This window comes from Cydia pomonella, chromosome 3 (assembly GCF_033807575.1).
Source record: "Cydia pomonella isolate Wapato2018A chromosome 3, ilCydPomo1, whole genome shotgun sequence".
In the NCBI taxonomy this organism is placed as follows: Eukaryota; Metazoa; Arthropoda; class Insecta; order Lepidoptera; family Tortricidae; genus Cydia; species Cydia pomonella.
The window spans coordinates 377,509-403,897 of NC_084705.1; the positions used below are offsets into that span (position 1 = coordinate 377,509).

General features: G+C 47.4%; 4 protein-coding genes across 6 annotated transcripts in view; 2 read left to right on the top strand and 2 right to left on the bottom strand.

Annotated features, from left to right (window-relative positions):
• Positions 1–107: 107 nt before the first annotated feature.
• LOC133515705 (WD40 repeat-containing protein SMU1) lies at positions 108–9,560 on the bottom strand. Of its 2 annotated transcripts, XM_061848252.1 has the most exons (11): positions 9,332–9,560; positions 9,094–9,160; positions 8,204–8,347; positions 7,776–7,890; positions 7,140–7,328; positions 6,883–7,058; positions 6,469–6,618; positions 5,766–5,960; positions 4,820–5,033; positions 2,648–2,832; positions 108–963 (listed from the first exon to the last, which is right to left on the bottom strand). In XM_061848252.1, the coding sequence occupies exons 1-11, from the start codon at positions 9,355–9,357 to the stop codon at positions 865–867; spliced, it is 1,560 nt and encodes a 519-aa protein (XP_061704236.1). In that variant the 5' UTR covers positions 9,358–9,560; the 3' UTR covers positions 108–864. The 2 variants fall into 2 exon arrangements, with proteins under 2 accessions (XP_061704236.1, XP_061704235.1); XM_061848251.1 differs by lacking the exon at positions 108–963 and having other exon boundaries at positions 2,694–2,832; positions 4,683–5,033.
• A 1,347-nt stretch (positions 9,561–10,907) lies between these two features.
• Positions 10,908–18,416, bottom strand: LOC133515706 (cyclin-dependent kinase 2-like). Of its 2 annotated transcripts, none has more exons than XR_009799062.1 (6): positions 17,927–18,416; positions 16,417–16,612; positions 15,626–15,796; positions 14,867–14,968; positions 11,835–13,920; positions 10,908–11,655 (listed from the first exon to the last, which is right to left on the bottom strand). XR_009799062.1 is itself a non-coding variant. In XM_061848253.1 (6 exons), exons 1-6 carry the CDS (start codon positions 18,040–18,042, stop codon positions 11,523–11,525), a joined length of 942 nt encoding a protein of 313 aa, XP_061704237.1. In that variant the 5' UTR covers positions 18,043–18,416; the 3' UTR covers positions 10,908–11,522. The 2 variants fall into 2 exon arrangements, 1 of the variants encoding a protein (XP_061704237.1); XM_061848253.1 differs by having other exon boundaries at positions 13,697–13,920.
• Positions 18,417–18,555: 139 nt separating this feature from the next.
• LOC133515708 (ATP synthase mitochondrial F1 complex assembly factor 1) lies at positions 18,556–20,283 on the top strand. Its single transcript, XM_061848254.1, has 4 exons — positions 18,556–19,019; positions 19,106–19,427; positions 19,663–19,758; positions 20,023–20,283. The coding sequence occupies exons 1-4, from the start codon at positions 18,748–18,750 to the stop codon at positions 20,191–20,193; spliced, it is 861 nt and encodes a 286-aa protein (XP_061704238.1). The 5' UTR covers positions 18,556–18,747; the 3' UTR covers positions 20,194–20,283.
• A 1,179-nt stretch (positions 20,284–21,462) lies between these two features.
• Positions 21,463–26,389, top strand: part of LOC133516142 (unconventional myosin-Ib-like) — a 31,244-nt gene continuing 26,317 nt past the window's right edge. The window contains exons 1-2 of the mRNA XM_061848918.1: positions 21,463–21,761; positions 24,892–25,076. Coding sequence (XP_061704902.1) covers positions 24,960–25,076 — 117 coding nt within the window. The 5' untranslated portion in view covers positions 21,463–21,761; positions 24,892–24,959. The remainder of the gene's footprint in view (positions 21,762–24,891; positions 25,077–26,389) is intronic.

Genomic DNA, 26,389 nt, shown 5'->3' on the forward strand with positions numbered 1-26,389 from the left:
GATCATTTCGTATTGTCACTGTCACAAGGCACGAAGTGGAAGAAAAATCAAATTCCTTGACCATACACATGATACTTTGTATTAATTACTAAGAATAAAAAACATAATTGTATCTTATTAATTCTTTAATGACTAAACCTTACATCTAGCTTATTACATAAATTAAAGATATCAAGTCAAAATGTCACATCCAGTCGATATTGGTCACTGATCGTCTCCCCCACTCACTTCGTGGTTTATTATCGAATGCATCTCTTTCCTAATTAGGTGAATCGAAAGTGACGCAGCATCGCAACGAAATAACAAACCTCGTAGTGAGTAAATGGACCTAAATTTAACTTATTCTCCGTCAGGGGATTTTTTTTGGAAATAAACAATAATAATTACAATTTCGGAGCGTCCGCGGACTGTTACCCCCTTACTCATACACTACAAGCCTTAATTGGCTAATTATCGGTTGTCTTAGTATGTCATTTGGACTAATGGATGTGTAAAAAAGGCAGATTTAATTGGCAGTGGGCGGGACACATTGGTCGTAGGAGCGATGGCCGCTGGGACAGAAAGGTTCTTGAGCGGCGAAAAGACCCACAACAAGATGGTCCGACGATCTGGTTCAGACCGCAGGGAGCCGATGGAGGAAGGCAGCGCACGGCCGGTCGTTGTGGACATTCCTGGGGGGCACCTATGTCCAGCAGTGGACTTCTTAAAGGGATAAATCATAAATTAACTGAGGCTTATAGCGCGATTATGAATAGGGGGGAATTAGCGCGTAAATGATTGAACGAATGCCGTTTCCGTGACAATCTGCAGTAGAAAGGGCATGATAACTTCGATCGCTATAAGATACCGAATGAGCAGGTTCGTTCAGGGTTTCCAGAGCTTGAGCAGGCCGTCCTCGCTGTAGGTGGCCAGCAGGTTCTGGTGCGGGTGGTGCGTCATGCCGATCACGGCCTTCTCGTGGATCTGGGAAACAGAGGGAAATTCATGTCAACACCCAAGACTTTGCTTTATAATGTATTTGGCCGAGAGTGGGAGTCCGCTCCAGCTTGCCGGTGTTGGCGCAGAAGGCGTACAGCACTAAGTCCTCCCCGGCGCAGTACACGAGGCGGCCGCGGGCCGACAGCGCGGCGCAGGTCAGGGCTCCGCCCCCGGCAGTACTCACGTTGATGGTCCGCTCCAGCTTGCCGGTGTTGGCGCAGAAGGCGTACAGCACTAAGTCCTCCCCGGCGCAGTACACGAGGCGGCCGCGGGCCGACAGCGCGGCGCAGGTCAGGGCTCCGCCCCCGGCAGTACTCACGTTGATGGTCCGCTCCAGCTTGCCGGTGTTGGCGCAGAAGGCGTACAGCACTAAGTCCTCCCCGGCGCAGTACACGAGGCGGCCGCGGGCCGACAGCGCGGCGCAGGTCAGGGCTCCGCCCCCGGCAGTACTCACGTTGATGGTCCGCTCCAGCTTGCCGGTGTTGGCGCAGAAGGCGTACAGCACTAAGTCCTCCCCGGCGCAGTACACGAGGCGGCCGCGGGCCGACAGCGCGGCGCAGGTCAGGGCTCCGCCCCCGGCAGTACTCACGTTGATGGTCCGCTCCAGCTTGCCGGTGTTGGCGCAGAAGGCGTACAGCACTAAGTCCTCCCCGGCGCAGTACACGAGGCGGCCGCGGGCCGACAGCGCGGCGCAGGTCAGGGCTCCGCCCCCGGCAGTACTCACGTTGATGGTCCGCTCCAGCTTGCCGGTGTTGGCGCAGAAGGCGTACAGCACTAAGTCCTCCCCGGCGCAGTACACGAGGCGGCCGCGGGCCGACAGCGCGGCGCAGGTCAGGGCTCCGCCCCCGGCAGTACTCACGTTGATGGTCCGCTCCAGCTTGCCGGTGTTGGCGCAGAAGGCGTACAGCACTAAGTCCTCCCCGGCGCAGTACACGAGGCGGCCGCGGGCCGACAGCGCGGCGCAGGTCAGGGCTCCGCCCCCGGCAGTACTCACGTTGATGGTCCGCTCCAGCTTGCCGGTGTTGGCGCAGAAGGCGTACAGCACTAAGTCCTCCCCGGCGCAGTACACGAGGCGGCCGCGGGCCGACAGCGCGGCGCAGGTCAGGGCTCCGCCCCCGGCAGTACTCACGTTGATGGTCCGCTCCAGCTTGCCGGTGTTGGCGCAGAAGGCGTACAGCACTAAGTCCTCCCCGGCGCAGTACACGAGGCGGCCGCGGGCCGACAGCGCGGCGCAGGTCAGGGCTCCGCCCCCGGCAGTACTCACGTTGATGGTCCGCTCCAGCTTGCCGGTGTTGGCGCAGAAGGCGTACAGCACTAAGTCCTCCCCGGCGCAGTACACGAGGCGGCCGCGGGCCGACAGCGCGGCGCAGGTCAGGGCTCCGCCCCCGGCAGTACTCACGTTGATGGTCCGCTCCAGCTTGCCGGTGTTGGCGCAGAAGGCGTACAGCACTAAGTCCTCCCCGGCGCAGTACACGAGGCGGCCGCGGGCCGACAGCGCGGCGCAGGTCAGGGCTCCGCCCCCGGCAGTACTCACGTTGATGGTCCGCTCCAGCTTGCCGGTGTTGGCGCAGAAGGCGTACAGCACTAAGTCCTCCCCGGCGCAGTACACGAGGCGGCCGCGGGCCGACAGCGCGGCGCAGGTCAGGGCTCCGCCCCCGGCAGTACTCACGTTGATGGTCCGCTCCAGCTTGCCGGTGTTGGCGCAGAAGGCGTACAGCACTAAGTCCTCCCCGGCGCAGTACACGAGGCGGCCGCGGGCCGACAGCGCGGCGCAGGTCAGGGCTCCGCCCTCGCGCTCGCGGCGCCCCGACGAGAAGGAGCGCACCGTTTGGCCCGCCGTGTTCATTATTACCACTGGAAGCAGAACATCAAATTGGTTCTCGAGCTAGGAAGCGCTTGAACCGCAAGTTTAAACAGTATAATTATTATGACGGTACACTGGCGCCATTGCTGTATGACCTCTCCAAAACAGTATCTAGGAAATTTACGTATGCCGATGGTATCACTATTGTGCACCGGCACAAGACACCCGCGGTGTCAGAAGAACAAGACAACCAAGATTTAATTTCTCAAAATGACTACTTTAAGAAATGGAGTCTTGTTCCAAATGCCAGCAAAACGGAAGTGTCGACGTTCCACCTCAACAACAACCAAGCTGATTTTATCCCAACGGTCGCATTTGATGGTGAAATATTAACTTTCAACACGCCCCCTAAATACCCGGGTGTGACCCGGACTGCTCACTTACTTTCGGTCCCCACCATAAAAAGCTGAATAAAAAACTTAGGACTCGGAACAACATTCTCCACAAATTAACTGGCACGAATTGGGGAGCAAAATCGGACGTTCTTCGTACAACTGGGCTGAGCTTAGTCTATTCTGCTGGCGAATACTGCGCGCAACTCTGGCTCAATAGTGCTCACACAGAGAAAGTTGACGTGCGTAATACTATGCGGTGTATATCAGGCACGGTCAAATCCACACCCATACAATGACTCCCAGCCCTAAGCCACATCCCACCACCTCATCGAAGACGACAGCTGGCACTTGTAAAAGAAGCGAACAAAATTCACAGCGACCCGAATCTACCGATCCACCAGAAATTCCTTCATCCACCACAGCATCGTTTGAAGTCTTGACACCTGCCCTATCAAACCGCTCAAAACCTGACGCAAGGTGGATTCAATATAATAGACGCTTGGAAAGATGAGTGGAAATTCAACCTGCCAAACCCCAGCCTAAATACCTACGCCCTATCAAAACAGGAAGGAACATGGACGCTGTGCGGACTACTTGTTTAAGTGTGGTTGGCGAGACTCACCAGCATGCGACTGCGGGGCCCAGTGCACACTATACACCACATTGCACATAATTGCCCGATACGTACCTTCACTCACCTAATGACCAATGGGTGAAGAATTTAGATGTTGTATTATAACATTTATAACTGATAATTAATCGACTCCGTAAATGCCATACGAATAAATAAATAAATTATTACGATTTTGTTACTTACCAAGTTAGGTAACAATTTAATACGACAACCTTGTTGGAAAAATAGATAGAAACACAATAATTCAATGGACTTGGGTATAACACCATTAGATCTGACATTTTTTGGGATGCCTATGTTCGATTGGCGGCGCGCGCATTTTCCTCGCCTAAACGCGTCGCCTCGGCCGAGTCACGTCTACACTGGCCGGTTTGAAATTGCCTCGCACGTATGCTCGCTCGGTGTGGACCCGCCTATTTACAATCAAATCCAAAATATAGGTGACGCAGAGCAAAGCAGCCTGATCGAAGCGAAGAAGATCGATAGGAAAAAGATATGTCGATATTACCGATACCGACAAAGTGCTCGGGGTCTTGGGGTTGAGCAGTTGTGTTGACGGAGACTCGGCCTCGCCCGCTGCCCCGAGCGGCCTCGTGTTAGGAGTGACACACTGCTGGTGTTATTAGTGCGCCAGTTGCAGACGTCAAAGTGCTCGGGGTCCTTGGGGGTGAGCAGTAGTGCTGACGGGGGCTCGGCCTCACCCGCGGCCCCGAGCTGCTTGACGCTAGTGTAATACAGTGTATTACCAGTGTTGGTGCAGTTGCAGACGACCAACTGCTCGGGTTTCTTGGGGGTGAGCAGTAGTGATGCCAGGGGGCTCGGCCTCGTCCGTGGCCCCGAGCGGCCTGGCACTAGTACTACAGTGTGTTACCGGTGTTGGTGCGGTTGCAGACGACAAAGTGCTCGGGATTCTTGGGGGTGAGCAGCAGGGTGTTGACGGGGGGCTCCGCGCCGGCGGCGGCCTCGCCCGCGGCCCCGAGCGGCCTGGCACTAGTACTACAGTGTTACCGGTGTTGGTGCGGTTGCAGACGACAAAGTGCTCGGGGTTCTTGGGGGTGAGCAGCAGGGTGTTGACGGGGGGCTCCGCGCCGGCGGCGGCCTCGCCCGCGGCGCCGAGCGGCTTCAGCGTGGCGGAGCACTCGCCCGTGCGCAGCGCCCACAGCTTCACGGAGCCGTCGCTGCTGCCCGACAGCACGCCGTGCCCGTCGGGGGTGAACACCGCCTGTGGACACAGGGTTAGTGTATTATTTGTAGCACTGTTTTTGACACGACAATTTATTTAAAATCACGAGTGGCATTAACAACTTCAGCGACTCTTACTTGAAATTTGTTTTGATTTCTTTTTATTTTCTAGTAAGAGTTTGTGAGTCATCGCAATCCCCCCGTGGCAACTTTGCTACACGATTCGCGGCTTATGGCGTCGCGATCCATAAATTCAATTGATTTACACAAATTTATAGAATATTAGACCTAATGTGCCATCACACATGTTTGGATAAAATAGGATCGGAGACGACACACGCAACATTTAAAAACGTCTTCACGAGGGCGGGGCAATGATGTCAATCACCTCGTTCACGAAGGACGCGTACCCGCGGAACTCCTTCGGCAGCAGGCCGACAACAGCCACTCACCTCGTTCACGAAGGACGCGTACCCGCGGAACTCCTTCGGCAGCAGGCCGACAACAGCCACTCACCTCGTTCACGAAGGACGCGTACCCGCGGAACTCCTTCGGCAGCAGGCCGACAACAGCCACTCACCTCGTTCACGAAGGACGCGTACCCGCGGAACTCCTTCGGCAGCAGGCCGACAACAGCCACTCACCTCGTTCACGAAGGACGTGTACCCGCGGAACTCCTTCGGCAGCAGGCCGACAACAGCCACTCACCTCGTTCACGAAGGACGTGTACCCGCGGAACTCCTTCGGCAGCAGGCCGACAACAGCCACTCACCTCGTTCACGAAGGAAGTGTGGCCGCGGAACTCTTTAAGAAGCTTGCCGGACTTGAGGCCGTGGATGCGCACGGTGCGGTCGAAGGAGGCCGAGAGCAGCTGCGAGGAGTCCCGGCTGAACTGCAGCGACGTCACGCCGCGGGAGTGCGCGCGCTCGAGGCGGCGCTGCACCGCGCCCGTCGATACGCGCCACACCTACAGGTATTCAGTTTGTTCAATTCAATATTTTAACAGTACATATGGGGCTACTTTCCTGCACGCGTGCGGGAATGAGCACTTTCCGTGCATATGTCGAAATTTTAAAGAACCATGCACACGTGCGAATAGGTAAAAATACCAGATCGATCCAGTAGTAAGAAAAATCGGGGAATATACGGGAACCTTGATGCGTCCTGCCCTGCCTGCCCACACTGCGGCAAAGACTCCTCTAGGTTCTGCTGGTTAGTGTCTCCACACTTACTAGCAGAACTTATTGTGGACATAATTCATTCGGTAGAGATATATTAGATGAGAGCGAACTAAAGACCGTCGAACTTAAAGATGTCCTTCTGTTCTGCAGGAAAACAAAAAGATTTGAGGAGAATAGTTTGCGAATGGGAATGCCTCCGGGAAAGTGACCTGCCGCTCCAACTTAGGCTGAATGAACGCAACACGCGATGGGCAGCCCGCCCGCGGGCGTCCCTGCGCTGCGTGCGTGGCTCACCTTGACGCGGCCGTCGTTGGCGCCGGCGGCCAGCGTGTCGGAGTCGCGCGCGAAGGCCAGGCTGAGCACTGCTTCCTCCATGCTCATGTATTCCTCTTGAGCTTGGTAGCGTAAGTCCTTGCGTATCTTGCCCGTCGTGAAGTTCCACACCTGTACACGACAGAAATTACAATAAACATATAAATATTCAAATGTAGCTGTACAGTTTTAAAGGTACGTTTGCTAGTGTATCACACATATGTAGCTAAAACAATGCCTTTGCATTGAAGTCACATTTCATGCGACAGTTTTCAAATGCATCATCTTCATTTTTTTCGACTGATTTATCTGTGAATAAAAGCACACACCGGCTCAGACAGTCAAAGTGTAACAGGCCAGGCCGGGTGAACTGATATGACGATTTGTTTCCCTCACTTCGACCAGGCCGTCCACGGAGCCGGTGACGAGGTACTGGCCGTCGGGGGAGAACCGGGCGCACTCCACGTGCGACTTCTGGCCGAACTTGATGGTCTTGAACAGCTGCGTGGGGCACTGGTCGTCCTCTTCGTCTCGGATGGCCGCTTTGCCTCGGAACAAGTCGATGGTTGTACCTGGGAGCGAAACGAAGTTCAAACGCTTGCGGCGAGCTCTGGCTGTATGTAATATGGCTGATGGATTATTAGAATGTCCACCTGGCGGGAGCAGCCCCTGGTGCTGCTGCCACTTGAGCGCCTGCCCCAGCAGCGCCAGCAGGCGCGAGGACGGCACCACGGACACCTCGCCGGCCAGCGACGCGGCCAGCGCGGCGCGGCGCCGCTCCTTGCCGCCGCCCGCGCCGTACGCCTCGCGGGGGTCGAAGTACGAGCGCGAGAGGAGGTTCTCTGCGGCACCAAAGTATGATAACTGTTCAATTTTACTTATAATAACATAAAAAAGTCTATGTTGTGTAATGTCCTCTACAATATTAAAGTCAGTACACCCTGCATATTTCAAAACTCTATCGACCCAGAAGACAAAGATCATCACTTTAGGCACATTGGCGTATGAATGTCTAAAAAAACCGGTTCTAACATATATCTCTGACCCTTCTCAACACAAAAAACATAGCAGGACTGATTTATTTTTTCAAAACTAGGTACCCAATGGAATGATCGAAATTAACGGAAACCGCGAGGAAAGAATATGGATCTCAAAAGCATGCTTCTTTCAGCTTTATTTTGAGTATCTTTTTAGGTATCTAGACATAGCTTTAAGGAACTTGGGAGTTGGAAGTACTATAACTAGTTTAAGTTTAAATTGGTGCTGTACAGAAATACAGCCTAGAGTACCGAGGTGAATGTAGCGGTCGGTGTGGTGCTGCTTCATCAGCCTGCAGGGGTGCGAGTTGCGCAGCAGCTGCCGCGCCGCGCCCAGCTCGCGCAGCTCGATCAGCTCCAGCACCACCTGCCGCGACAACAAGCACAATGTGACCGTTCACAGACATATGTTCTACTTATCTGTGACAATTATTGGATCAATTTTAATGATGAGTCCATTAACATAACTCCCATCAAATTGCAAGGTGTAATAGTAGCAATTTATTACATGATTTAAACACTTTGAAAGCTTCAACTTGCACATCTGTTGTTACAAATTAAGAGACAGTTTCAATTGTTTGATAACTTCAATGGCCATTGTACCAGTTTTAATTATGTTCGCCTTGCAAGTTGCTGCTGCCTTGCAACGGAGTATATAATGGCTGATGTGCTTTAACTACCTGTTCATACAGCTCCACCAGCTTGCGCTCTGGCAGTTTCAATGCTGCTACACAGCCCAGCACAGCATCCCAGTGCCCACTGTTGATGTCTGCACAGAACCCGTCCACACTCTCCACCGTGTTCAGAGATACACCTGTTTCTTCCTACAACACACAGAAAATATAACAAATTACAGTTCAGTCATCTCAATCAGCATAGAAAAAAATATGGAAGTGATTTGCAAGAAAAGCGTTTAAAGATTAACACTTATTTTTTTAGAGTCAGACCAAGATAAGTTGCCTGCGATTTTGACAGCCCAGATAGTGCAAGTGTTATTACTGCTAGTGTATAAGTGCAATTAAATGTTAAATTTCTATAAAATTATGATTTTTATTCAACACTTGCACAGGCTGGCTATCAAAATCACTGACAACTTCTCTTGGTCTGACTCTAATAAACATTGTTTTAGAGACTTCATTAGAGCTATACAACACTGTGTACAATACAAATAATCCATAGAATTTTTATTTTTATTGAATGTTTCATAAATACTAATATGCCATCCATTCTAACCATACAGACACCACAAGTTTGTGACATTCTAAGTAGCACCCATTTTAGACACTCCACTCACTAAATAAATACCATGTTATAGTTTAAATAATATGTGTAGTTTTTCATTATTAGTAATTTATACTTTATATTTACTTAATTTATAGTCTTAATATTTTTGTTGCTTTGCACTACCCAATAACTTATTTCTAGCCACTGTTTCGCTATCTGAAGAAATATCGCTTTTTAGCGATAAGTCCGCCTATTGTAACCTACTCATTAAGGCCCTGACTTTGTTTTTTATTATGAACTTTTCTTTATGGTGTACTGCATGGTAAAGTATTTTATTAGTACTGACCTGCAGCGTCTGAAGCGTGCGTGTAAGATTCGACTCCTTCAGGTACTGCTGGATCAACCGGATCACGCTGCAACAACCATACACTCGGATATTTATCCTAACTTACAGCGACTGCAGAACTTATTTTAATGACTTATTGTAAAAAAGAAGTTTCGAATACACGTTCAATTAAGTATTAAAAAGTAGATGAAAACTTAGAAGCAAACGAGTTGATTGTTTAATAAAGTTAAATACTCACTCTGCGGATTCTATTTCGATAGACATTGTGACTTATTCGTCTATCCCAGTAATTAATTGATTTTATAATAATAAAACTAGTTCGTTATTCAGTATAAGTTAAATAATTTAAAGCAATTCGCTCATTAACTGAACGATATTTATTTACGTTTTGAGGTTATGTTAAGCTTCGCATTAACTGTCAAAGTTAAATCCAGTGCTGCCAGCGCATATCTCCAATTTCGGACGGTGTGTAATCTGAAAAGGGACGGTTTTTATGACAATGGGACGAAAACGAACTTTGAATATTTTATCATAGTGTATCTCAATATATGTTTAAAACAAATGTGTATGTGTGTTAATGTGTGATACTGATGATAGTTATGATGTTTTGCATTTGTAGATTTGCAGAGGCATAGATGGTAGGATCCTATAGATGTGCTATACGCGTGCGTCCATGAGGGACAGAACATACGCAACACAGCAAGATGATTGTTCGGATATGGTGGGCAACAAATAATCCGACCAATCATCTTGCTCAATTTAAGGTGGGGAATTTAAAAAAAAAAGTGAGACTGTGACAAGGACAAACAATAATATCGCTTTTTCGCTACTCCTACTGAAAGATACATAAGACTATCCCGTTCTGTCAGTTCTTCCCACCACACATGCCCAATCCATACTTAATACTAGATTTATGGGCAGAGCAAAACAAACTATTTCATATTACCTATCTATTTCTTCATACATTTTCATTAACTACATTAAATATGGCATTAAACAAACAAAAAATACATTTTCATAAAAAACGAAAACTAAATTAAATATGGCATTAAATATTTAATGTTGTTTTCGTTTTTTTTCTGATTTTTCTCTGATTTTGATTTAAGTTTTTGGATATACAAGGTGCCCGTGAGCATTGCGAGAGATTTTAATGGTGCATTCCTGATGGCAACAGAGGCAAAAAATGTTATATGACTTTTTGTGAAATTCGACAAAAAAATTTTTGTTTTTTTTTCCCTTTTTGTGAACACTCCTGTACATGAATGACTTCTCATGTGGACAGTGTGGACACACTTTTTGGCCAAAGTCCACTATCCAGATTATTTTCGAAGTCCGTGGTCAAATGTCAAAAAGTGGCGCCATCTACTAGATCTTTTCCAGCTACGGCGCCATACCTTTGACCTATGTTCCAGTAGATGGCGCCCCTTTTTGATATGTAACAAATTTAACACGTATCTATGAAAGAATAAGGATGAAAGTCAAATGGCGTTCTAAAAGTTTCTATCTTGTGTCGAAAGATGGTAGTAAATTTACTGTGGCTACAAAATTTACTTTGACAATCCACATCTATATCCAATTTTCTTTGTCTTTGGGTAACACGTATATTATTCATATATCTTGCGCCCGAACCCTGACATATATTAAGCGCTTAGCACACTGGATCTGATTCACTACGACACTATAATACATCACGACGTCACTATAATACGCGCATAGCGTTGTCTCGCTCAAACATCGGAGCGACGTGGGAATCGGATCCAGTGTACTAAGCCCCTAAAGCGCAGTGTTGAACTTTGAAAGATAATGAAACATGATTTAATATAAGATTTCAATAATTTTATTTAAATCGCTTACAAATAACATTACATGTGAGGGGATAACAGAGCCTGTCGCGGCGACTGCGCCGCTATTTATAGTGATATACTTATGACAGGTTCTTTTCCATTTCTCTTAATATTATATTTATATTAGTCGCTATTATAATACGTTATCAGTCAAATTTGCGTCGTCGCCGATACTGGACAGTTCAACAGCGAGATCATCCTGAATCTAAATTGCAAAATTGGTGGTCAAAAATGGACCCATACATTGTAGCACTTCCAGAAGTTCATAAGTAATTTTTTAACAGTAATAGCGGTCCAAACATAACAGATTTTTGTTTTTATATTCTAGATACTAACATGACAGTTCGATTGGCCAAATTACTACGTAATCTATCTCGTACCTGGGATATAAAAATATGGTTTAGCAGCCAACTGCAGGTTAAAACAATTTATAAAAATAGTTCTATCGGCATCGTTTAACAATCATGCGGGTCTTTCGTCACTATTCGCATCGTGAGTGCTCTACAATTTCATTCCGTATCAAAAGGTCGAGCGGAGCGGACGTCCCTGACGCATGTGGGTGTGGAGCGGTCTGGGCGACGAGGGTCACAGGTGCAGGTCGGCGGCGGGGCGCGCCGGGCAGGCGGCCGGCGGCAGCTCGGGCGGCGTGAGGCGCGCGTCCTGCAGGAACGGGTGCTGCAGGGCTGCTCGCGCGGACAGGCGCTCCGCGGGCTCGTACCTGATAGTTAACATTCATCCAATTATATGTTAATGTAATAACATGTTAATTAAATAAACAGTACCTATAGGTACTCTATTCTGGTGAACCCACCTTGTCAGTAGAAAAAGACGTGCTATATACGGGCGGCCAGCGCGGGAAGGCGGCGCGGTAGTCGGGCAGGGGGAGGGGGACAGTACCTCAGCAGCGCGTCCAGCAGGTCGGCAGCGTGCGGCACCAGCTGCGCGGCCTGCGGCAGCAGCTCGCGGGGCTGGCGCGGCGGCCAGCGCGGGAAGGCGGCGCGGTAGTCGGGCAGGGGGAGGGGGACAGTACCTCAGCAGCGCGTCCAGCAGGTCGGCAGCGTGCGGCACCAGCTGCGCGGCCTGCGGCAGCAGCTCGCGGGGCTGGCGCGGCGGCCAGCGCGGGAAGGCGGCGCGGTAGTCGGGCAGGGGGAGGGGGACAGTACCTCAGCAGCGCGTCCAGCAGGTCGGCAGCGTGCGGCACCAGCTGCGCGGCCTGCGGCAGCAGCTCGCGGGGCTGGCGCGGCGGCCAGCGCGGGAAGGCGGCGCGGTAGTCGGGCAGGGGGAGGGGGACAGTACCTCAGCAGCGCGTCCAGCAGGTCGGCAGCGTGCGGCACCAGCTGCGCGGCCTGCGGCAGCAGCTCGCGGGGCTGGCGCGGCGGCCAGCGCGGGAAGGCGGCGCGGTAGTCGGGCAGGGGGAGGGGGACAGTACCTCAGCAGCGCGTCCAGCAGGTCGGCAGCGTGCGGCACCAGCTGCGCGGCCTGCGGCAGCAGCTCGCGGGGCTGGCGCGGCGGCCAGCGCGGGAAGGCGGCGCGGTAGTCGGGCAGGGGGAGGGGGACAGTACCTCAGCAGCGCGTCCAGCAGGTCGGCAGCGTGCGGCACCAGCTGCGCGGCCTGCGGCAGCAGCTCGCGGGGCTGGCGCGGCGGCCAGCGCGGGAAGGCGGCGCGGTAGTCGGGCAGGGGGAGGGGGACAGTACCTCAGCAGCGCGTCCAGCAGGTCGGCAGCGTGCGGCACCAGCTGCGCGGCCTGCGGCAGCAGCTCGCGGGGCTGGCGCGGCGGCCAGCGCGGGAAGGCGGCGCGGTAGTCGGGCAGGGGGAGGGGGACAGTACCTCAGCAGCGCGTCCAGCAGGTCGGCAGCGTGCGGCACCAGCTGCGCGGCCTGCGGCAGCAGCTCGCGGGGCTGGCGCGGCGGCCAGCGCGGGAAGGCGGCGCGGTAGTCGGGCAGGGGGAGGGGGACAGTACCTCAGCAGCGCGTCCAGCAGGTCGGCAGCGTGCGGCACCAGCTGCGCGGCCTGCGGCAGCAGCTCGCGGGGCTGGCGCGGCGGCCAGCGCGGGAAGGCGGCGCGGTAGTCGGGCAGGGGGAGGGGGACAGTACCTCAGCAGCGCGTCCAGCAGGTCGGCAGCGTGCGGCACCAGCTGCGCGGCCTGCGGCAGCAGCTCGCGGGGCTGGCGCGGCGGCCAGCGCGGGAAGGCGGCGCGGTAGTCGGGCAGGGGGAGGGGGACAGTACCTCAGCAGCGCGTCCAGCAGGTCGGCAGCGTGCGGCACCAGCTGCGCGGCCTGCGGCAGCAGCTCGCGGGGCTGGCGCGGCGGCCAGCGCGGGAAGGCGGCGCGGTAGTCGGGCAGGGGGAGGGGGACAGTACCTCAGCAGCGCGTCCAGCAGGTCGGCAGCGTGCGGCACCAGCTGCGCGGCCTGCGGCAGCAGCTCGCGGGGCTGGCGCGGCGGCCAGCGCGGGAAGGCGGCGCGGTAGTCGGGCAGGGGGAGGGGGACAGTACCTCAGCAGCGCGTCCAGCAGGTCGGCAGCGTGCGGCACCAGCTGCGCGGCCTGCGGCAGCAGCTCGCGGGGCTGGCGCGGCGGCCAGCGCGGGAAGGCGGCGCGGTAGTCGGGCAGGGGGAGGGGGACAGTACCTCAGCAGCGCGTCCAGCAGGTCGGCAGCGTGCGGCACCAGCTGCGCGGCCTGCGGCAGCAGCTCGCGGGGCTGGCGCGGCGGCCAGCGCGGGAAGGCGGCGCGGTAGTCGGGCAGGGGGAGGGGGACAGTACCTCAGCAGCGCGTCCAGCAGGTCGGCAGCGTGCGGCACCAGCTGCGCGGCCTGCGGCAGCAGCTCGCGGGGCTGGCGCGGCGGCCAGCGCGGGAAGGCGGCGCGGTAGTCGGGCAGGCGCCGCGCCCGCGCCCACAGGGCTCCGCCCGGAGTGCCGAGCGCGCGGAACACGCGGAACAGCTGGTCGATCTCGCTGTCGCCGGGGAAGAGCGTGCGCCCACTCATCTGAAAAGTACACATACATAATAAAAACCTAATACCGGACTAAGTACCAACTGCCCCAAACCGTCTGTTACAGTTTTAGGGTCAGCAAAATTTTATTGTATGAAAATTTCGTAGTTTACTGCTGGAAACCGTTGATCAGTTCGTTAATGGTTGTTGGTGCAACTAGCCCTCACAGATACGTCGCCAGCTGATGGGCTAGAGGGAGGTAGTTGATATGTCCGATGGGCTAGGGGGGGGGGGGGGGCAGTTGATATGGCCGATGGGCTAGTGGGGGCAGTTGATATGGCCTATGGGCTAGGGGGGGGGGGGGGGGCAGTTGATATGGCCGATGTACTAGTGGGGGCAGTTGATATGGCCGATGGGCTAGGGGGGGGCAAATGATATGGCCGTTGGCCAAGGGGAGAGGGATGGGCATACATTTAGTTACTACGCTACATCTCCATATCGGCATCATCCCTAAGGTCGTCTGTTAGCAAATGTCCTAAGTACTCAAATTTATTCACCCGCGTAAGTGGAACGCCATTGAATACAATGGGAGGAAAAAAGAAAGGACATTTGCTGCCAGCTTTAAGACCATGTACTCGGTTTCTCGAGTTCGGTTGGTTTTTAGCGATTGTCTAAGGGAAATTACGGCCGTTGTAGAACAGTATGACGCTGAACCAATTCTGGGGAGATGAATCAATTCTGTGTTGATCAAAAATGGTCTTGTATTCACATCGACGTGCTTGGTGATAACTCCAACACGTACACATACATTAGCGAGGCGCACGGGTGTGGGAGGTGGCAGGACCACTGTATAGTTAGTGAGTCAACTGGTCGCTCTGTGCAAGAGGTGAAGGTCCACTTAAATAAATTTTGGTCTGATCACTTTCCACTTGAAATTAAATGTAACATAATTTAATTTGATCCAAGACTAAGCCTGCGGGTAAATATGGAAATAACTCACCATTTCAGCGTAAATGCAGCCGAGACTCCACACATCGACGGCGGTAGAGTAGAATTTGGCGCCCAGCAGGATCTCGGGCGCCCGATACCATAGCGTCACCACCTGCACACACAACACATCACATGTAGACTACCATTTGTTCACTCATTGTTATCTTTGTGAAGTTCGTGATAGTTAATCAATATATCGGCTCCAATCTGCGACGGGCAACAAGCCGACGACGGTCGAATACTATGTTCTTAAATGTATCTGCGAGACATCCGCGTGTGATGACTGGTAAACGTATGCTATTCATTTCGTTAGTCGCATACAGCAGCCGGAGCCGGCATTCAATCGTATACTAACTGCTTATCTTTTATGAAATAAAAATTCAATAAATAAAGAATCTATTTATCTAATTGCAGTAACATATTGAGAAGTTTTACAGCTTCGACTATGTGTAGTACGCTAGGACTCCTACCTCTTAGGCGTAGGCCCGCACGGACAGCGCGAGGCCGAGGTCCGTGAGCGTGACCTTCATGCGACCCTGATGTGTGTAGGCCCGGACAGGAAGAGAGAAGGGCCGAGCGAGGCACTAGTCCGCGAGCTTGATGTAGCCAGCCGTGTCCAGAAGCGACTTCTGGTTCAGGTCAAGGTTCAGTAGACTAGGCGTAAGAGCACAGACACGCGCGAGGCGGCAGTCCACAAACTTGACGCAACCCGCCGTTTCCACAATCAGGTTCTGCTTCAGGACTCGGTGTAACACGCTAAACCTCTTACCTCGTGTGTATAGGCTCGGACAGGAAGAGCAAACGCGCGCGCGAGGCCGAAATCCGCGAGCTTGATGCGTCCCGCAGTGTCCACGAGAAGGTTTTGTGGTTTAAGGTCTCGGTGAAGGACGCGCGCGGAGTGGCAGTAAGCGAGGCCTGCGGCTAGTTGGCGCACGTAGCTCTGAACATATCAATTATAAATAGGTAAGTCCACAGAGAGCGAGCATACGCGCGAGGCAATTTCTTCACGCACAAACCGGCGAGGAAAACGCGCGCTTCGCCTCGGTCGAGGCACGTCTACTCTGACCAGTTTGTGCGTGAGGAAATTGCCTCGCGCGTATGCTCGCTCTATGTGGACCCGCCTAATGATTATTAATTATGGTTCTTAGTTTCTTGATATGCAAAAGTTGCCTGGAAAAGATCACTTTTTAGCAATAAAGACACCTGAAAGTTATTATTTAATTACATGTTCTAGTCTGTACAATTTCTTTATTTTCTATTTTATTTAATTTATTTGGACAACCAACAGCTGTGATATTAAGCGTAAGACATTTTTGTAGATGTTGTTGGTCCTAGGGCGCCCCACAGGTGCATAGGGCCTCCACAAGAGCCTTCCATGCCTTTCTATTTAGATTTTAGGAGATACAGGAAGCCAATTATAGGAACTCCCAGGTAGTGATTAAACCCTGAATAAACATGATAATAGAACTAGACGAATAAACACAGTTTCTAACTATAAGTGCCTTAACCATGTATGTGACTCACGAAATATTCAGGGCATTTTATTTGGGGTCACAATACCTTGACGAGCTCTGGACGCAGCGGGCCCCTCGTGAGGTCCATGAGCCGCTTGAGGTCCATGTGCATGTACTCAAACACAAGGAAAAGCTTCCGGTCAGCCAGTAGTACGTCCAGCAGCCGGACCACGCCTTCATGCCGCAGTGTTCGCAGCACTGAGATCTCGCGCAAGGCTGTGGAGGGCACACCCTCGGGTTCACTGAGAAAAATTACATCAACGTTTGTGTCAAACCAGTAAATGGAGTGGATTGAAAAAGCTTACCTCAAAGCAGATTTGAATATGTTATTTGGTGGGTCTAGACAAACGATAAGCCTTGTAACAATATTGTGATGCAAAACAGCTTGATTTGTAAAGATGAGTCAACTGGACTGGACGGAACTGGCCCGCAGAGCAATTTCTTCAGTACGTGGCCCATTAAGAGTGCTGGACGTTAGATTGTTTACGCTGACAGAGAAGCAACCTACAATGTTTTTCAATAGCTTCATCATCATAATGATCATTTACTTACACCATTAGTGAACAATACTACTGACATGTATAGCAGTTTATTTTATTAGGAAAGGCTTGAACCTAATGGCGTCTGTAGGTATTTGCGGTTTATTAACCCTACTTTTTTTTAATGACCATTTGGGGATGGGGAGCTTGAATGTAACAGCAATTGAATTATTCATTTAATTGTTTACTGAATTCTTATGTTATAAAATACTACAACTTCATTAAAAGTTTTCCCCTGGTTGTTTTACAATAAATGGTGATTTGACCTGTATGTATGTAAGTATGTTGTTTCTTCTCGCATTTGGCCAAACTGATTTTGATATTTTTTTACAAGTAAGGAAGATTACAAGGTAACTGATGTAGGTAGACCAAATAGTAGATAAATTGAAATGATTCAGGCTGGAAACACTGGATGTGCATCATGTGCATGCTATATGCCAGAAGACTTGTGGGGTAAGGAAACATACACAATACCAATGAAGGAGGCTTTTGCCCACCTGCTGCGGGGTGACAATAAGCTCTTTCATAACATACAACAAACAAAAGATTATGTACAAATATTTGCAGCTTAAACATCTTTAAGGAATGGAACTTCTAAAATCCAAATACATTTTGCCCTCCTTTGGGTTTCACTGTTAGGTAAAAAAACAAAAAGGACCAAGACAAAATTATTCAGGTGATTATGGTTGTATATGGATACAACCATAATTATTACTTACAAGGGTAAGTAAACTGTTTGATTGGGCAGATTGGCCTATAAAATTGTCATTTTTATAACCTTAGTACACTTGAATTGAACTGGTTTGAGATGTGTTGGTTATATGGTTATAATGAAAGGAGTACACGAGATATTATTTAGGTTAGTAAGTTTCTGACTGTGCTGACACAATTAACAGTAAGTAAATAACAATCTACATCACCCCATCAATAAAGACTCATCATTTTCGTAGATAAATCGTAAAAAATGCAGTGTAAGCACAAAAACCTATGAAGCTAATTTTTCGCGCCAAAACTTACTTTTCTAGTTTGATTTTCTTTAAAGCGATTTCATTTCCAGTTTCGCGGTCTTTTGCTTTATATACAACTCCATATGTTCCTTCGCCGATTTTCTCTACTTTTGAAAACTTTTCCATTAAATCTATTAAAAAATACCTTTAAAGAAATGTTGGATCTGGTTTACGTTTACTTTTTTGACAGTTGAATTGTAAAATGCGTTTAGATATTGCTATTCTGCGTGTTCTAGTTTACATTTAATTAGTAACTAACAGAAATTAATAACATACATATGATTATTAGTGTGCGGTTTATATTAAACATGTAATTACTACTCACAAACCATCTACTACTTATTTAAGTAGTAAATCTATTGTTTAAAATTCAACTCAGCCAACCAGCTACAATGCTAAGCTAATGGTAGATTAAAAAAAAAAAACAAATCTGTCACTGTCAATATCAGGTGGATCTATGTTCAGAAACCTCAATAATTCATTACTCTTAACAATAAAATCGCATCAACCCCGCGAAAACATTCAGTTATTCGACCATTATTTCACAATTTTTCAATAATAATAAACTATCTACTGCTTGTTCTTGCAATTTAGTATTCTAATGTATGAAAACTGAGATAAAACTGAGAGAAACGTGTTATAAAAATTTGACTCGTGATATCCAAAGTATCCGAACAGGCCATTCAGGTTATGTGTTACCTAACCATTTATTTACGTATTTAAAAATACAAATTGTTACTAAAAATCCTAATGTTGTATTAATAACATCAGAAAAACAACCCACTATTTAACAAGAAGAGCAGTACGTATAAGAGACAGCAGTACTTGGGAATGGATATCAGTCGTTTGGTGCAGCGCGTATCCGTGCTAGCTTTGAGATCATCGGCGGTACGCCTAGATAGCTGCAGAAGTATATCCACGTCGAATATCAGGATGGAGAAAGCAATGGAGAAACTACAGACAAACCCCTACTACGAGAAGTATGCAGACCGCATCGCGCGCCTGCAGAAAACTGATCCTAAGGAATTCCTGGAGCGAGTTGCCCGTACAGTGAGCCCGGAGCGCAAACCCAGCGGCGCGGGCAAAGCCCCAGTGGATACTAGGTATTAAACACGCTTATATGTAAATACATACTCCTTTGGCATGATATAAAGTGCATGTTTAACAACAAAGTTTTATTCTTTTTCAGACAATATTCTTCAGTACTAAATCCTAAAGAGGCTTTGCCAGAGGGCGTAGCTACAGAAGAGAAAAAGCTAGATGCTATATTTAAAACTGAGCTAGTGAAAGACAAAGATGCATCAGAAATTCAGGTGATCTGGCAAGAGTACCATAAAGACAAAGATGTTATTGCGGCAACAATTCCTGCCGAGGCATATACTGGGTTACGTGAGAATATGAAGCAGTTCCCGACATTCCTGTTCCCGCTCCCTCGGGACCAGGGCTATGAGTTCATAGTTTGTCAAAGCTTTGGGCATTCTGTGCATTTTACTCCACTACTGGCTTTCCAGGTTAATTTTTGTTTATTTTTAATAATGGGAAAGCGAAAAATATCCACCTTGAGCATGGTTCTGGGACACAGATCCACATTTTTAGTTTGTGGCTGAGTTAGTAGTCCAAAAAATATTAATAAAAAAACATGAATTAGAGTGAGCTGCTGACACATAACCCATTTAAAAAAATTGCAGTTTACTTATGATATTTTTTTCTATCAATGTAGGTAATATACCAGTTTGTGTTTTGCAGGTTCACAAAGAAAATGCCCCGGAATGCCTGACAATGGTCCACTACACTGAACTGAAGGACAAGGGTATTGTGTTGATGCGTGGCGAGTATGACAAGGCTAGTGTTATATCAAAATACTTTTATATTTGTATGATACAGGTGACAAACAGGCAGACAAATCGCCTAATGGACACCTGCAACACCATAGCATAGGGTTTGAAACGGTGTTGCCGACCTTTAAAATAGAAGTACACACTTATTTTGAAGGTTTAAAGGTTGTACTGGTCCCGCGGTTCATATGCTGAACTAAACATCTGCAGTGTGGAGATTTTCAAAACTTTGCAGTGGCAAACAAGTTAACTGATCTTTTGTTTATTCCAGAATGTGCTAAGCGCGCGCGAGGCGCTGTGTTTGGCCAACCAGTTCCAGTTATACTATGGTGCCAGTGCAGAACCAGCGCGCCGTGAACTCCTGCAGCTCTTCACAACTAGCCCTGACAATTTCAAACACATGGACCTCATTGCACAGCTGGAAAACATTTCTCTTGTCTAGATTCACCTGCTGGAAAACCAAGATTACTGATTATGAATATAAAGTTAAACCTAGAAAATATTATAAATAAAGAACAGATTTAATACATGCTTTTATTGATTTAATTTGTGAGGAAAAAATTTATATTCTGGAGTATTCTGTATGATGGAAGGTGGCTCGCGAGGTGAAGGTGGTTGCGGTGGGGATGGGGTCTCCGTTAGAGACGACTGGGAGCCCCGGGAGGGCAGTGCAGGTGATGCAGGGGACGCCAAGGACGTAACAGTGCTGCACCGCTTTAGGTAGTCGATGGGATTCTCAAGGATGGGTACATTCCTATTCATGGTTGGACTTGTTTGCTCCTTCTCAATAAGTCGCCGCCGCTCTTCCAAGTACATATTTTGCAGCATGGCCTTAGGTTTACGCATCGGATCTTCTGCGAGTAGCGACGGAGTGTGCATTTGCACATACATTGGAATTTCTTTTATGAATTGTATGTACTTTGTATACGCATAATCTTGCAACTGAGGTACTGGACTGCTAGATAACACGCCATTTGGGGAAGGGCCTTCCACTGAAGCGTTATCACAATCGTTTGAAGCATCACTGATGCGGTCCATTTCAAATATTACAGAATTTATACAATTTTCCTTTGCACTATTCCCGCTATCCTCGTCAGTAAACATATTAGCACTAGTATTATGAACATTATTCAAATGAGTTTCCACAATTTCGTTGGCAGTAGTTTCAGGGTTTAAACTATATTTGCCTCTAACTATGTTGTTGAGGTTTATATTTCCTGGTTCATGTCTGATTTCTGCTAACAGTGGTCGAGTTATTGTCTCGGATCGAACGGCCTTAGGGAAAAGGGCTAAAGTGAGGCGATTAGCTGTAATAAAGTTATTATGAGAGGTTTGTTCTGTCTTTTTCGACGCATTGTTAATTTTATTCTCGAGATCCTTATTCTTAATAGTACTGCTTGTGTTACTACGCGATTTTTTTCTTATTTCATTTAAACACCTTCGAGTTTTGCGTTTCTTACGTTTTAAGATATGACACGTATCTTCCATAACAATTCTAAAACTGTATAAAAATAATGGAAAAAATAAAATAAATGCACAGTACAGCAAAAACTGATCCCACAGACAGGCTCCAAATCCAGCGCCACAAAAAGGTTTTCAAAATGCCGCCCTGACGTTCAAGGACGTGCTTGTGTGATCACATCGTCGCGTTCATTTTTATCATAATTATTAAATTTTAATAATATGTAACGATCATGACATAGTAATAAAAAGTAAATACCTATATTCAAATTTTAATTATTTCATATTTCAGTTAATAACTCGCACTCATTAAAATTTAAAATAATCAACGTATGAACAAGAATTTTATTTGGTTTTGATGAAACGCCTTCAGGCTGTCATTTTCTGTCATGTCAAGTCAACAAATGTCATATTCTGGCGATAAAATTGAGAGGTCCTTGTACCTCTATCTGCAAAATTAATAACAGTTTATTCTAAAAACGATGTTACAGAAGTCTCATCTAGCTACATAGTGTTATTTTAGCTATATGCTAAGAAATTTATGCTAAGGTGAGTACATTAAAGACGCGAATGTCGCCTGGCGCAATTAATGATCGAGGGGTACTCGCTACTGCAGTGGTCGATTTTGGTTCCACCAATAAACTTAAACAAAACAAACTCACAGGTATCATGCGATATGCCAAATTTGCTGTGTTTCGTAATGTAATATCGCGTTGGTACTTAGAATTTTGAGGAAGTTAAGATTAGACACAATGTGAATATAAGTGGAAATTAAATGCTGCATTATGATTTCAATACATCGTGAGTAAGAGCAACGCTCGTACTGATTATATTTAAAAACGTATTATTATTCTGAAGTTAGATCTAAAATCCGAATTGACTAAGATAACTATATTTTACATACCTATACTTTATTACCTACAATATATTTTGTTATAATTTAAAACTCCAAAACCAATTACATTTTATTTCACCATGTCATAAAACTTAAATTATTTGCAAATGTAGGTAATTACATTACAGTTATTCGACTTTGTTGTAGTATAACTTACACTTATTTTGTTTGTTGCTTATAACTTAAAGAATTAAATTAAGATGTGATTATGTACCAAATAGCTTATAAATTTTATTAAATATAAAGATCTTTATTACAGTTTTTACTAGGTACTCTTCATGAGTAGTCTTGTATTGTAGCTCAGGTAATTTTTTCGGAACTCGACTGGTGCCTATTTCATGTGACAGGGTTAGGGGGGGTAGGCTAGCCCTGCCAGCCCGACTCCTCAAGGAATCCTATCAAACCTTTGATGTTGAGTAGGACCTTGGGGAGATCTCATGGAGATCCTAGATGTTTTGCCCTTTATGGAGCCACCACCAGCTGTCTCCACTCACCCTCGGCATAATTGTGTACTTTTATTATGTACCTATGTTTAAACTTTTTGAATAAACATTTTTATTATTATTATTCCCTTTATTTATTTTTGGTCTTAGGCTAGGTCATTTATAATATGAATATTATTATAATTATTATAAGATGTCATGTCCTATTATGACACTGGTTATCATTATCAGTGACCTTCCCAATTTGAAATCTTCCCATGAGTCTATTTTTGCCCCCAGTTGAATAATATACATAAAGGGAAATTTGTAAGAAAGGGAAATACATATCTTTTTTTGTGGCAAACAAGAAATTAGTAGGTGTATTAAATTGGGATGGGGCGCATTTGGCAAGCTATTATTATATTGATGTTTTCAAGTCCAAAATCCCAGTCACTGAAAAGTCAGGGTTTACAACCAATGCATCCTCCCAGTAATGACCTATGCATGTGAGACATGGACGTTGACTGTCGGAAAGGTTAAAAGTGGCATAGAGAGCTATGGAGCGCGCAATGCTATTCAGTCGCTACCTAAGTTGCCTATATGGAATGAACTTGATGATATTCCTACTATTGCTGACTTTCACACTGCTGTTAAGCAACTCAAAGTTGGTAAAAGCCCGGGTAATGATGGTACTCTCGCCATCATTATATTGAAATGTATGGCTCCTTTCCTTTTCAATGGTTGTTACATTAGGTGTCACAAAGTTATAGTAAGTTTCACATGGGCCCTGATAGGGCACAGCAATACTTAGTCTTAATCTAAGAAAGTTTTCGTTAATTGCTGGAACGAGGAATACATACTCCGGGATATGCGCAATGTTATCATCATCACGCTCTACAAAGGGAGTCGACTTAAACAGGGCCTTTGATATGGTGACTGGTGAGTAGAGAAGGATTGTACAATGCTACAAAGCGTTGGCTGTCCTCCAAAACTCTTACACCTAATTCAACTCTGTCTCGATATGAAAGGCTCTGTTGTTTACAACCGTAACACTTCGGCTGCTTTTGAAATGCGTAGGGGAGTACACTGGGCCGTGTGTTGGCGCCTACTTTGTTTGGAATCTTTTTCTCTGTAGTTCTGAAAGTGGCCTTCGGGGATACCACTCAAGGCATACATCTACTCACCAGATTGGACGGTAACCTGTTCAATATCTCACTATTTAAATCCAAAAAATACCGCGAGGATTTGTATGTTGACAGTTTGCTATTTGCCGACGACGCCGCCTTCGTAGTCACCGGAGGAGCTTCAGAGTATAGTAGACAAATTTAATGCGGCTTGCAAACTCTTTTCAATGTCGGTTAATGTTAATGTCAAGAAGACAGTCGTAATGGCTCAAGGCGCAAACCAAGACCCAACAAAACAGTTGGATGATTTGCCTCTGGAAGTTGGAAATTTCTGTTTCCTTGGATCAACCGTATTAACTAATAAAATATCTCGCTAGATGCAGAGATTAATACTCGTTTGGTAAGGCATCTACGATGTTCGGGAAGCTCAGTACAAGAGTATGGTATAATAAACATCTAGCCATGAACACAAAGATGATTGTTTACCAGACTTGTATTTTGTGCATAGGTACTCTTGTACGGTTCTGGGACTTGAATGTCGTATGCCAAACAGGAACGGAAATTGAACAACTTCCATATGCGCTGCCTTCAACGCATTTTAAACATCTCGTGTAAGGATCGAATAAACGAAGGTACTCAGCATTGCACGTTTACCCAGTATCACAGTTATCTTGAAACAGAGACGCTTACGGTGGTTGGGGCACGTGCACAGGATGGAGCCCTCTCGTTTGCCACGAAAGACTCTCCTGAGCGAAATAGCGCACGCGAAACGACCGGTTGGGCGAGTAAAGCGAGACATGCTGTCCTTCCGGATCGATCCTAGCGACTGCGAAATTGAGGCTGAAGATCGCGACCACTCAAGGAAGACTCTGGGTTTAACCTTCTTTACACTAGGCGAGAACTGAGACACCAGCGCGCCGTTCTCCTACCTTCGTCACCGGACACGACACTCTCCTGCCAGCTAGCATTGGACTTACTAGTCATTTGCGGAAGTGCCGCAGTCTTATGGACGCTGTTTAGACCATAATTTTATTGATGTTACAGGCAGGGACTGAAAAAGTAACCATGGGGTCATCGGGTTTTAGGGTCGGCAACGCGCAAGCGTACATAGGCTACGGAGACTGCTTACCATCAGGCGGGCCGTATGCTTATTTGCCACTGACGTAGTATTAAAAAAACAAGTAATTACTCTCTTTTTTTTCTACTCTAAAAGAAACTCGGGAATTAATTATTTGCAGTTGGAAGAGTGTGTGCTGCGGTGCGGGCACGGTGATGGCGGCGCGGTGAGGCGCGGCGCGGCGCCGGCATGGCGGACGAGGCGGGCGCCGACGTCGGGCAGAGCGACGCCGTGCTGCTGGCGCCGCTCACCGAGGACTCCTTCCTGCACAACCTGCACGTGCGCTACAAGCGGGACATCATCTATGTGAGGCCCTTATAAGCTCTCATCTCTCAACTTTGGTGAAGCTCACTGGCGTGCTTTACTATTCACTTCTGTGTGTCTCTAGAAGATGTAACTTTATATTGATTTAAATTTTTACAATTCTTACTAGGCCAGGCAACGAAATCTCAAAAAAAGTTATAAAGGGAAATGCCTGCCTTGGCCAGTGTGGATACAAATATGCAAGAAGGTTAAATATAACGGATTTAATTATATTTTAATTACATCAAGTGGACCAACTTTTTTAAATAATGAAATATTTCTTACTAGCTGTTGGCCACGACTTCATCCGGGTGGATTTATTTCCCGAAACACTTTTAACGCCTTTTTCAAAAGCCGTAAAATATTTTTCGTATATACTTTTTAATATTTTCTCTTCCTAATTTCAAGTCCCTACTCAAATTGTTCCCGTTACAAATGCTCATCCATCCTTTTTGACCTCCTTAAGGCATGACATTCCAAGAACGCTGAAATTACTTTTCTTCTATTTTAATATAATACGAACTTCTATTTTAATATAATTTTCACGAAGTTTCAAGTTCCTAATTTAAAATAAAATTTTATCCCCACACAAATTTTCATCCCCGTCTTCACCCGCTTAGGGGTGGAATTTCTCAAAATCGCTTTATCTCTTGAACTTTTGTAGTTTTCGGCTCTATGTTTATGAATCAGTCAGTCCAGTGGTTCTCAAAGTAAACTGGGCTCCGACTCACCTAAAATAAACTGCTATTTTTGAGGCCCAACTCCCCACCGACCGCCAGGTCTTAAAGATACTTTATTTTCCAAGTAGGCATATTACGCTAATGCGCTTATGAACGTCAAATAATGCTACGCCAGCTCTAACCATACACCTCTGACGAGAAGATTTAACTACCTCCTAAATTGTAATTGGCACATCATAAGAAAATAAATCAGACCGAAGAGCTATTAAGGCACAAGATGATCCCTTATCCTGCCACGGCCTATTACAGATTTAAGAGCGGATCGAAAAACTTTCTTAGTAAAACTTGTAACAAATTTAATAAACCTTAATTTTGTAGAAAAATTAATGTGAAATGTCGCTAGGTCCCCAAGATACAAGCGAAAACCCGAAAATGTGGGACCTTCAAACAACCCCCTCCCCCCGGCTCAACGGTTACGGCCCGGGTTTTTTGATAATGTTCACCTCCTAACTATAAGTAGTCCAAACAAAGTTATGAAGTCAAAAATTGTGTTCCAAGCATTTCCCTCTATTCGTTTTCGTTGCTTGGCCTATACTTGAATGTGAATATGTATTTGTTTCTCCTGCCTTTTTGGCG